Below are 12,281 nucleotides of genomic sequence, written 5' to 3' on the forward strand. Positions count from 1 at the left end.
GCCTGCTTCCAATAATTTTATCATTGTTTTAATCATTTTACTGATTGTTTTTTTTTTTTCATTACCACAATCCACATGAAATTCTGTCCGACTAAATTGATGTTAACTGTGTTCACCTTTGAATGCCTGAGAGTGAGAAATCTTCGTGAAACTTTCATCCCCTTTGCCCTCTGACACTTGGGCGTCGGGCTCACTAAAAACTATCGAACTGTAAACCCTCAGATTCCTGCAGCATGTTTTGAGATAGTCTACCATAAAATAATAATTAGCCCTACCGCTACGATCGTAATGCTCGAAGGCCTTCAGGTGATGAGAGCAGCTTGTGTAAGCACACGATATGGACCTGCTTGTCTTGATTCTACTGAGTGGTAACTTGATCTGCTGCCGGTGAAAATCCAGACTCTGCTCTGGTATGGATAGGGTAATAGCCTCGGGTACTTTATAAGTTTATTTTAGGTAATAGAGACGCTTGTTTTGTTACAGCCTGTTCCGCCCGTTTCTGTCTCTCTCTCTCTCTCTGAACAGAATTCTACCTTTGCAGAAATTCCTCGGTTGCTGAAAGTTGGTGGCTGGGAGAAGAAAAGAGAGGTTTGAGCAGAAATGTAAGGCGCATGCGCTATGTGAACGTCTTTTCTGCGCCGCATCCGTTCTTCATTCAGTGTGTGTGCGTGTATGTGAGAGGAGGCGTCTGGAGCAGGTGAGAGAGGGAGAAAAGGAGAGAGGGAAGGATACTTCTCTGCACTTCAGCGCAGACAGACGCACACTAACAGCGTGGGAGCACTACGCACTCGGAGCCTTAGCAAAGTCGCCGCTGTTCACACTCTGTGTCCTTTTCTTCCTCCCGGCACCGTGCATGCTCGCCAAGCCGCACAGTTTGGAGACAGACCGCGCGCAAAGGCCTTTTTTCCTAATAATTTTTTTGGAGCATACAGTCTGGAGCCGAACCCCCCCACACACACTCTCTTTTTTTTCTTTTACGAGTCGGACGACTTACTTTTTGCTTTCGAAGATTTTTTAACTCGGACTGGGGAATTGTCAAAGTCGTTCGTGCACAAAATGGAAGGTAAATTGACAAGTCGTTTATGGCGAGGCTCATCTTGTGGATCTTTCCGCAGGTAAAAGGCGCTATGACCTGAGCGTGTGAGCGGCTGGATTTCATGTTCATCGCAGTGTTTCACTCTTTTGTGATTTGATTTAGCTTAGCCCTGACAAGGAAAATTATTATTTTTCTTTAACTTGGCCAGGCAGATGATAAGAAGGCCGCTTTCAATTAGAAGTGAATCGACAAAAGTAGACTACATCCAACGTTTCAGCGCAGTGGCACTGAGTTGCCGTAGATATTTTTATTTTTTATTTTTGGTTGATAATTGTTATCGCGACAGTCACGCACTGAAAAGTTAAAGGCAATGATTGTTTCCTCACTCTGTCTTTAAACTTTGAACACTGCTTCCTACCAGACCTCTGATCTCCTAAACGCACGGAGCGTTTTCACAGATTTTCCTTTTTTTGGGGGAGGGAGGGGGGCGACCGTACTCCCAAAAACACTAAACCTGAGGGACTTTCAGCTTCAGCTTTACACTTTGTTCACCTTCCATCAAGCACTTTCCAGGAGATCTGGATAAAGAGACGAGATTTGCCTTCAGTGCAGCGGGAAAGCAAATCTTAAATCCACCTGGCCTGCACTGGGATTATTGGTTCGATATCGTCTGCAGAGAGTGGATTACAACTTCTAACGGGCTGAGTTCCCTGGTGAGTTGCTTGATGGTCTCCTGGTTGCCGCGGTTTTCAATTCGACTACAGTTTGTCTTTTAAGAATGGGGATGTTAGTATCAGTGGGATAAACCTTTGGACTTATACTAGTTCTTGGATGTGGATAAAGGTACTTGACAGATGTGATGTGTGAAACATGCATGCCCCCCCCCCCACCCCCCCCCCCCCCACACCCCCCCTGGTCGTCTCCCACACTCATGTCAGTTTCTTGCTGTACAAACAATTAATTCTGAAAAAATGGTTAAATCATGTCCCACGCGCGCTTTGTAACAAAGTGCGTACGCTATCTTAAGAAAAAGAGAATATTCTATTGTCTTCTGGATCTGTCTGATGTTCTTTGTGCCGCTTCTAAATCAAATCCTTGTACCTGGCTCCCTCTCCTGGTTTTTTTATAAACGTCTGAACAGGCAGGAATAAACTAATCATTTTGTTCCGTTTAATGCGGCACATCTCACTCATAAACTGTACCGCTACATAGTTTGGGGGAATAAAATCTCCAAACTGTGAAATTTTCGTTCTACCCCCACCTCACTCCCCCACATCACCCCCAAAACGCATGGGCCTACTTCATTGAGATAACTGGCCTGCATCGGTTTCATTGCGCCGAACATTGACAACATTGTGGTCTCGTAAAAAGCCCAGTCAAAGTTCAAAATGTCGTTTTAAATTTTACAACAAAACGCCCTATTTCAACGAATCTCGTTTTAAAACGTTGAATAACGTCAAACCAATAATGGTCTATTCAACGGAGCGAAAAGTTCCAAAAAGAGAAGGATGGAGCATCGGGAATATACCCTAATTTAACCAAAGGCTGAACATTTCTAGACATTTTTTTTTTTACGTCCAAGGTTCCGATTTGGCCCCTAAAACAAACGCTCCACAGCCAACGCTGCGCCTGTTCTCTAATAATACCAACGACAGCATTTTGATTGTTCTCTCCTGGAAAATGTAGTTACTTCGATGCCACTGTCATTGACAAAAATATGCAGAGCAGACAACAGTCAATCGGCCAGTTTCTATCAGTGTTTTGCTCGGGTCAAATCGTTTCCAGGGGTCACTGAGCGCAGGATCCGTGCAGCTTATGACGGAGTTGCCAAACGTTCGAAGTTTAAAACGATACTAATAAAATACCAATGGTAAATGAGACTGTGTTCTGTAGCTGGGGGTGGCATGTGTAAAATATAAATCCCTAAATTATAGTCACGGTTCTTCTGATGGGGCTCAAAGTTGTGAGCTTTCAGATAATTGCAGTCACATTCGGCCATAAATGTTGATTTAAAGTCGTATAAGAATGACTCATTCCTCGCTCCTGCTCTTCGGTTAACCTCCACGAAGTGCCCAGTTTGGTTGAAAAAAAAAGAAAAGAAAATTAAAAAAAATTTAATTGTTGACCTCAGTTATCCATAGCCTGAAATATATATTTCAAATTCGCTTCCCCCCTGACTCAACAACTCCAATTACCAGTTTAAAATTGGTGTAAAACCATCGCCTTCTGCGGATTATTGCTTTTAATTTATGTGAAAGAACTGCGAGGAACATAACATAACCTCACCAATTATTGCTGAGGCTGCACGCAAACTGAAAGCACATGCTTTTGTGTAGGTTGCGTGCGTGCGTGCGTTTGGGAGTTAGGTTGCGTGCGTTTGGGAGTGCGTGCGCGCCGGTTGAACTTGGCTTCGTCTTTAATGAGGTTTAGGCAAGCTCAGGTCCCTCCGACTCAACCCTGGAAAATAAAGGAGCGTGACAAATTAGAACTGCCTTCAGTCCCAAAATTCACACACAACTTAACTGAGGGCTGGCACGTCGGTTTAAACACTCGAATTTAGGGATAATTATTTGAACCCATTTTCTGCCTAAATGGCAATCAAATTGTATCACCAAAGCCATGCATTTTTTTTGATTACTTTGTAGATGATTGACCCACCGCTCCTCCCCCTACTTCTTTTTATTCCATGAAGTTTTCTAGGCAAAAGCGCAAAAACATCAGTCCATCATCCGCTCCGCTGACGTGGTTCCAGTTATTTTGATCCATTCAATTAAACATACACATTAAGTTTAATGTATTTGCAGAGGGAAAATGTGGTTGAAATATAAATGTAGTAGCCGCACACGTCAGTAACCAAAAAGATAACTGAGTAAATGTTGAATGTCTTCTTTTTAATGTGTGCCTTTTTATGTATTATAACAAAAAATAAATGGAAAAAAGTAGAAAATTGTCAAGCTAGAATGAATCAAATCAACCAGAGTGAAAACGAACTGAACAAACTTCTATGTCGGTTTTATTGCATTTTTTCCAAATATGTTGGAGCTTAATATTTTACAAAAATAAACTGACATCCTGTCGACAAATGCATTCAGCCCTGCCGAAAAGGTTGAAATGAGCTGGTATCAAACACAAACTAACTGACGTCTTATTAAAGGTCTCTGTTTTTAGTTGTTTTACATTAAAAAGATACATGCACGATCTCGCACCGACCATCCGTCAGTGAACCTCCCTGCTACTGTGCATCTGTTTCTCTGTGAAAAGTGAAATGTCAGGAATGTGTCGAGCAGGAGTTTCATGGTCATTGTGTCTTCCCCGTCTATCAATCTTATGTGATTCACACTCAGACTTGTTGCCAAATGACTGGTCTGCTGTGCAAGCTCTGATGGCCTCAGGGCTTTTATCAAATACACTGCTTGGATGTGTACATGCGAGGATACAGCTGAAAAGATGTCTCCTGTACACACTTTTGATTAAAAGATGTCTTTGTCTATTATGTGTGATACACAATGAATTGCGTGTGACAATGAACGTCCAAACAAGCAGGCAGACTGACGTGCATCCTGTTCTCTGTTCTCCCGCAGATCTGTGGCAGTATGAACCTGGGGCTGGGCTGTGTGTGTCGACCAGTTTGCTGGCCCTTTGGCAGCTTGTTGGACTCCAGACACTGTGTCTTTGCCGTTACACTCCTCACCCTCCTCATGCAGGTGGTAGTGGAAGCCAACTCGTGGTGGTATGCAATCATTTCTTTACTTTCAGTATTTTTGTTTGAGTCTTCATTTGTTCTCATAGGGCTTTTAATGTCTTTGTTATTTGGAAGAGGAGATCGTAAGCTTTGAAAAGGAGTTTGCTTCGCTGCTGGAAACAGAACAATGGTGCTAAAGAAAATCATTTAGAAAAAATATAATAGTGCTCTAAATTGGAGCTGATACTGAATTAGGAAAAAAAAATAGTGCTTGTACTTTACGTAGTTTGAGAGATAGTTTGAAGTGTGTGTGTTCTTGCAAAGGAAGTCTCCTCGGCCACAGTTTCACAACATATGAAGCGATACAACATGCTGACTGTGGCACATTAGCTTTTCTTACCTTTTTTCTCCTTATTTTCATTCTTCACATGTTGCCAAACCAAAATTATGAATATTACAGAAAAATATAAAATGCTGCGGTTTAAGAGTCTGGGACCAAAAATGTACATGCATGTACTGCTGCTATTATAAAAATCATATTTGTACCCTTGAACACATTCAGGACTTCTGATAGCAGTCCTATGAGAAACACTACTTGAAACAAATGTCGATTCCTCACATCACGCCTGTTTTTTCCTTTTCTTTTTTTCTAATTCTGCACTTTGTTAAATATCATGTATCCAATGAGGGTGCTTCAAGAACATCGTACATTTAAACCTAAACGTCCGGTGTAAGATTTTTATTTACTGCTAATGAGCGGCTCTAGCGTGTGGTTACATCATGAGGTGACGGCTCAAATGCATAAAAATAATAGTTTAGGCAAATCATTTGAAGGGGATTACTAATGTGCAGAAAATCTAATGGGTTCGGCTCAGTGGGCAGCTACATTAGTTAGATTACAGAAACAACTGTGTGTGTCTTTCCGTTCCTCCGGGATGCCACCAACAGGTGTGAATGATTTAGTTTTGTATTTGTATGCGTGAAACAGCATCAGCCTGCATGAGTGAACAGACATTATTTATGTAGATTATTTTTTTCACCTGCTGTGCACCCATGTGTGTTTGTCTGTGTGCGCGCCTGTGTATTCATTTTATCTTACTGCTGAGTTTCCTGTCGATCAGGTTACACTGGAGGCTAATTGTGTCTCTCTAGGGGCTCAGAGATGGGCCACTCTAATTGTCCTGTAGCCTGGAACCAGATGCTCATGCTTGTGTTCCTCTTTCATGCTCTTCTTTTATGTAGCTTTGTGCCTGTCTTTCTCAGTTCATTGTTTCTCTTTGGTTCTTTGTGGAGAGCAGTGACTTTTGATGAAATGATTAGACTTTTCCCTATGAGGCTCACTGTAAAGGTGTTTGACTCCTACATTTATCCACTCTGTGTGTTGAGTTGGAATGTTTTCCCAGTCATCATAAAATGCATTTCAGAAAGGATGTCAAACATTTTTTTCCCCCGTTGGCATAATTTGTATTTCAGCTACATGGTATAAGACAGACATTTGTAATGCTTCCAAAGTTTGGGTCATTACTCAGGATACACCAATGGCTCAATAAACAAATCTGAAAGCTTTGTGCTTCTTTGTTTAACAAAAAAAACCCACTTTTTTTCTAATGCCAGAATAGGTTTTATCTTCACATATCATCTCTAAGTGAAATGCCCTGAAACCTCAAATGATATAACGGTATATTGAGAGAAGTTCACAGCTCATAGCAATGCAATAAACACCCTGTGGGAAAGGGTCCACAAATAGGTTTGACTTATATATCAGGTTTTAATGATCTTGTCCATCATGACATTAATTTTTATTTTCTCTGATTTGTACTTTACACTTTACTGCCCTTTCTCAGTTGTCTATATCTTAATCTATAGTTCTTGGTTCCAATGGATTTCTCAGTCAAGTGTTATTAAATGATAAGGGTTTGCATGGTCTAGGTTATACGCCAACTTCACCTCACTGCGACTATTAGCATAAACTTTATTAGCCTAAAACCAATCGAGTAAACTCAGCTGCTGATCAAGATCTTGGCCTGAAAACTTGCATACATGTGCTTCAGTGACAGTGAAAACATTACATTATATGTCCTTCTAGGTCTCTTGCCATGAACCCTTTTGTGATCCCAGAGGCCTACATCATTGGCGCCCAGCCTCTTTGCAGCCAGCTGGTGGGCCTGTCACAGGGCCAGAAAAAGCTGTGCCAGCTCTACCAGGACCACATGCAGTACATTGGTGAGGGTGCCAAGACGGGCATCCGAGAGTGCCAGTACCAGTTCAGACATCGACGTTGGAACTGCAGCACGGTGGACAACTCCTCTGTTTTCGGACGGGTTATGCAAATAGGTAAGAATTTGGCATAAAATGAACAAAATGGAGTATGTGTTTCTAGGAAATGCTGATGCGAAGTAAAGGTGTTTCATGTGTTAACAACTGCAGGTATGTATCCACAAGCTTGCACGTTTCCCACGCATATTCACCACGGTTAATTAGAATCTATGTTTTTCTATGTTTTTATTCGCTCACTGACCTCCTTCTTTGTGTTTCCATGAGTAAAATGTATGGGACTGCTGATTCTCAGCAGCTGTGTGAAGGGAATAGTTGGTGGGTGAGGTTGCTGGATAAATCACATGTGGCTTTGGCCTCCTAAACCAGTCCCTGACATGGAGCAGGAGGGAGGCAGAGAATCTGCTCTTCCCCTGATGAATGGGAGACAGTGTAATACACACAAACAGGCACACATTCTGGACTATAGCTGTCTCCTTGTATTTACACATAATGGGAGTGTAGCGAGAGTATGCTTCAATATATCACCCTGTCAAAGGTTACCGTTTGTTTGCCTGTGCTTGTAGATATATGTGCAGTGTGTCCAGATCTCTTCTAGAAAGCCACAGATTTACAGTCCTTTTGCAAAAATGAATCCCTTTTGTGGATCTTATCATCTCATCATCTTTCATTTTATCATTTCTTTTTGTTTACAGGACATTTTTGCTCCTCACCTCAGTGGTAAACTAAAAGTTTGGTAATTCTTGATAATTTTGAATAAAAGTATGAATGTTTACAACATCAGTGTTCTGATCAGAGCAGAGTTACATCAGTCTTGGCTGACTAGTGGAAAAATATGAATGGATCACATTCTGTTTCAAAAGGTGCTTATCATGCTCACATTTTTAAATGGATATATTTAAAATATATATTGTATTAAGTGTATCTTTTTCATCAATGTAAATTGCAAATTTAGTTTATAATAATGTTTTCTCACCCAATTAATCCTTATTAAATATTCATCTTTCAGTTTAAAAATTTAGTTTTTGCAAAATTCCCAATACCTCAAGAACCATAGTTGTCATGGTGATTAGATTTGGAGGAAGTAAGTAGTTCCATTTAAACATAATCACACTAAGGTTTGCAAATCCTAAGAAACCTGAAGGGTGAGTTAATCAGGTTCAACATAGCATGGATTTCTTAGCATTAAGTGGTTTTGACAAACTCTCACTTTTCAGCTTTCTTTGTGGTCCAACGTTTTGTTCTTGTAAAGAACAAAACAATAAAGATGGCAAGTTTGACACCTGTGTCGCTCAAAATTGACAAATGCTGTACCAGGTGGAACAAGGTTGTTAACACGAGGAGCTGGGATGAATATATATATATATATATATATATATAAGGACATAAAGAAATAGACTATTAGAGAATTGTCTTGCAAATTACTGCAAAGATGAGAGAAAACGGCACTGCCAGAAAATTGTTAAATCTATAGTAATGTAAGATAATATATATTTCTCGCATCTCCAGTGGATTTACATGATAAGTGTGTATTAAAGCTTTTAAACTTGACGCATTTAACCATGATACTTTAGAGGGCCATTTAGGCCTGACAAGCTAATGACATATGTGAGGATCCTGTTAGATTTTGACCAACATTTTTGATTAATGGGGACTGAATATTCTCTGACGTTTTCCAAATCAGCAAAAAAAAAAAGATTATTCTAGCAAATCACCAAACCTAATATGACATTAAATCTGTTTTCTGTATCCCAACTGAATGTGTCTAGGTTCCCATAGTTTGTTTTGCTGTAACTTTTTTTTTTAGTCGCAATTATTACGTACGTCTCATCAGATTTGCACATAAAGCTTATTTCCTTTGCTAAAAATCTGTGGCTCGTGGAGAATTTGATCAAGAATACAATCACTAAGAGTGTGGCACTTCTTTAACCAATTTAATGTGAAACCCTGAATACAACCTCCTCGGCTGCAGGCCATGTGTACGGCTTAAATTACCACGGGGATTTAAACAAGTTCAAAGAGCCACCCTCATAACTCAGACCCATTAATATCACATCATATTACTCCCATCTAGACATTGTGTTCGGAAAATGAGTATCTGGTCATATCTTCTTGTAATGTTCTGAACACAAACTAAAATTCATTCACTCTTATTGGACTGTTCAATAAGATCAGTCCTCAGTGACAAACCATTCCTCTTCTACTTCCCTGTGAATGATCTCAGTCCACACCGGGTCATATAAAACATTTTGTTTGTGTGAAAGATTTAGATCAGAGCTCCAGGGGGTGCTGGTGTGGTTGGGATCAGACTCTCTCCTGTCTGGCTTGGCTCCCTCCAGGTTGCAATACATTAGAGGGGAGGAAGATGACAGTTTCTGTCTGTCCACAGTTCCACTATTAGACCAATATCCTCAGGCTGGCTTAAAGGTTGTACTCGACTGATAAATTCCCCACTCTCTGTGATTATATCTGCTCCTGCCAGTTTCCCACCTGGACATTTTTAAGACTTTCCAAAACAGTTTCATATTCATCTTTTTTTTTTCTTAGCCGTGGTCTCTTTCTTTTTTTGGGGAATATTAAATGTGTGTGTCTCTTGTACTATTTTGTTTTGTCTTTGATTGAATGTATCTCTTTTTCTTGACCCATTCGTTTTCTCTAACCATCTGTTACTCTCATTATAGTACAATCTCTAAAGGTTAGACCAAGCAGGTATATGAGCTATGCATTTTTATTATGTTGCCGCTCTCGTCTTCAATCTTACCACGCATTCTCATAGTTTTGGTGTCTGTTTCTTCTTAAGTCTTCTTCTTAAATCTTCTCATCTGAATTTTCTCTACCAGTCTGTGGCTTTTTGGAGTGACAACAAATACAGCTTATGTACATTTTTGTCTTTTTTTTCTCAAACTGTCATTTCTGTAGAGGAAATGTTGAGGGTAGAAACGAATGGAGTTGATGAGCAGTGGCTCCAAAATCACCCAGTCATGACAGATGAAGTAAAGAGCTGCTGTCACTTTCAATTTGGGTAAAATGGCAGCTGCTTGTTAAGAAAGATTTCGGTCACTTGAGGGCGCTCTCTTCTGTCTGGCCAAAGCCCAATAACAGCAAACCAGATTACACTGCTCAACATGTTAGTAATGGTGAGCCTGCAGCACTTGGCTGATATACTCTGTAATCTTAAGTGTATGGTGAACGCTGTCATATGACATCACACCTCATAACAGAACATGCACTCTTAAAGCAAAATGATGCATTTAATATAAAATGAACGTAAACTCACAACTTACACAAATGTATATACTAAACTATAGACATGACGTGATGCTCATGTTTGTGTATCTGCAGGCAGTCGAGAAACGGCATTCACTTACGCCATCAGCGCAGCGGGAGTGGTGAACGCGGTGAGCCGTGCCTGCAGAGAGGGGGAGCTCTCCAGCTGTGGGTGCAGTCGTGCTGCTCGCCCGACAGATCTTCCCCGAGACTGGCTGTGGGGTGGCTGTGGAGACAACCTCAACTACGGCTACAGGTTCTCCAGAGAGTTTGTGGACGCACGTGAGAGGGAGAAAAGCTATCCCAAAGGCTCACAAGAGAGTGCACGCCTGTTGATGAATCTTCACAATAACGAGGCAGGAAGGAATGTAAGACATGGAAACTGCACGCGCACACACACCAGCAGATCTTTTAAATCTCATTAGATAAGAAATCAGCCAAAAGATGTAAACCGCCAGGTCAGTCAGATAGGTCTCCGCTGATCATCTGTGTAACAGCTCCGTCTGCTCGGTCGTCCTGCAGCTTTGATCTGTACGGAGATGGAGTCATTGGAGGGGGCTCTGGGGTTTTTCCTTTCCAAACATCTTGAATTCACCTCAAAGAAAACGTAATGCCAGATATCTGTTGCCAGGCTGCAGTCTTTCAAGTAGAACAAATGAGTGGACAACGTTTTATTCCGTGCACCATTGGAGACACGTACAGGATCACTTTGTCCTCTTTAGAAAAGTGATTCCTTATGGGTGTATGAGTAACATATTACACAAATATTTATATAGACGGTACAAGTTCACCATATGAAGCGTGCAACTTGGGCATGTTATTTTTCAGCAGTTTTTCTGAGAACAATAATCACGTCTGCCAGCTCATCTGTTTATAAAAACCTATTGTTCACATTTCCAACTTTTTCTCTTGTCCTCAAGACGGTGTATGACCTTGCCCACGTGTCCTGCAAGTGCCATGGAGTGTCGGGCTCATGCAGCCTAAAGACCTGCTGGCTGCAACTGGCTGACTTCCGCAAGGTGGGAGATACACTGAAGGAGAAGTATGACAGTGCTGTAGCCATGAAACTCAACTCCCGTGGAAAGCTTACGCAGCTGCATAGCAAGTTCAACTCTCCCACGAAACTTGATCTGGTGTACATCGACTCCAGTCCAGACTACTGCTTGGAGAACCCAAGCACGGGCTCCCTGGGCACAGTGGGGCGCCTTTGCAACAAGACATCGGAGGGCATGGATGGATGTGAGCTGATGTGCTGCGGCAGAGGCTACGACCAGTATAAAGCTCAGATTGTAGAGCGTTGTCACTGCAAGTTCCACTGGTGCTGCTACGTCAAGTGCAAACGCTGCACCAAAATCGTAGACCAATTCGTCTGCAAGTGAGAAGAGAAGTGTTGCCTTGCAGATGATGGGTGTACATTTCTGTGTGTTCGTGAGCAGTGGAGCACAGAGAGAATGGAAGAAAGAAACTATATAAATTATATTTATAGAGTTAAACAATTATGTCATTGCAAAAAGACACTTTTTTTTTTTAAAAGAAAACTTATGTCTTGAGAAACTGAGAGTATTGTCAAATATTTATTTTGAGATTATGTTTTATTCTCGCCCAGTCATCACCAGCCAATTTTTTTTTTAACTTCTCAAGTGCCTGAAACTGGCCTGAAATCTACCCCACTTTGCCCTCGTCCTTTTTTTTTTTTTTCTTAAATTTATTTTTTTCTTATCAAATGGGTCATGCTGATGGAAAAATTATACTGTTCCTCCCATTTTCTAGCAAGAGTAAGGTTTGATATTTCCTGCATTGCTGGCTCGAAGGTCTATTATCGAATATTTGTTGTTTGAGAGTGACTGCTTTGAGAGGAGACTGCATGTGTTATGGGTGTATCTTCACAGGGCCAGTCCCAAACCAGCCTTCATATCGTCTACCCATCCCCTCTCACCACATGTACAGTAAAGGACACTGTTAGTTTGCATGAGTCCTTGCAGTACAATGGCTACACCTATAAAGCTCTTTTGGGGGACTTGG

General features: G+C 41.2%; 1 protein-coding gene across 2 annotated transcripts; it reads left to right on the forward strand.

The window, feature by feature from the left end:
• The first annotated feature begins 1,360 nt into the window (after positions 1-1,360).
• Positions 1,361-11,782, forward strand: wnt5a (wingless-type MMTV integration site family, member 5a). 2 transcript variants are annotated; one of them, XM_072366345.1, is made up of 5 exons: positions 1,361-1,749; positions 4,618-4,766; positions 6,805-7,052; positions 10,335-10,627; positions 11,180-11,782. In XM_072366345.1, the coding sequence occupies exons 2-5, from the start codon at positions 4,630-4,632 to the stop codon at positions 11,636-11,638; spliced, it is 1,137 nt and encodes a 378-aa protein (XP_072222446.1). In that variant the 5' UTR covers positions 1,361-1,749; positions 4,618-4,629; the 3' UTR covers positions 11,639-11,782. The 2 variants fall into 2 exon arrangements, with proteins under 2 accessions (XP_072222446.1, XP_072222447.1); XM_072366346.1 differs by lacking the exon at positions 1,361-1,749 and having other exon boundaries at positions 1,782-4,766.
• Positions 11,783-12,281: the final 499 nt, after the last annotated feature.

This window comes from Leuresthes tenuis, unplaced genomic scaffold (assembly GCF_036924035.1).
Source record: "Leuresthes tenuis unplaced genomic scaffold, fLeuTen1.0.hap1 SCAF_16, whole genome shotgun sequence".
Lineage (NCBI taxonomy): Eukaryota > Metazoa > Chordata > Actinopteri > Atheriniformes > Atherinopsidae > Leuresthes > Leuresthes tenuis.

Bases quoted from the DNA above. Each gene is read 5' to 3' on its own strand.
- wnt5a (XM_072366345.1), top strand. From the start codon at position 4,630: ATGAACCTGGGGCTGGGCTGTGTGTGTCGACCAGTTTGCTGGCCCTTT. The intron at 4,767-6,804 runs GTATGCAATCAT...ATGTCCTTCTAG, and splicing joins GTGGAAGCCAACTCGTGGTG to GTCTCTTGCCATGAACCCTT. The intron at 7,053-10,334 runs GTAAGAATTTGG...GTGTATCTGCAG, and splicing joins CGGACGGGTTATGCAAATAG to GCAGTCGAGAAACGGCATTC.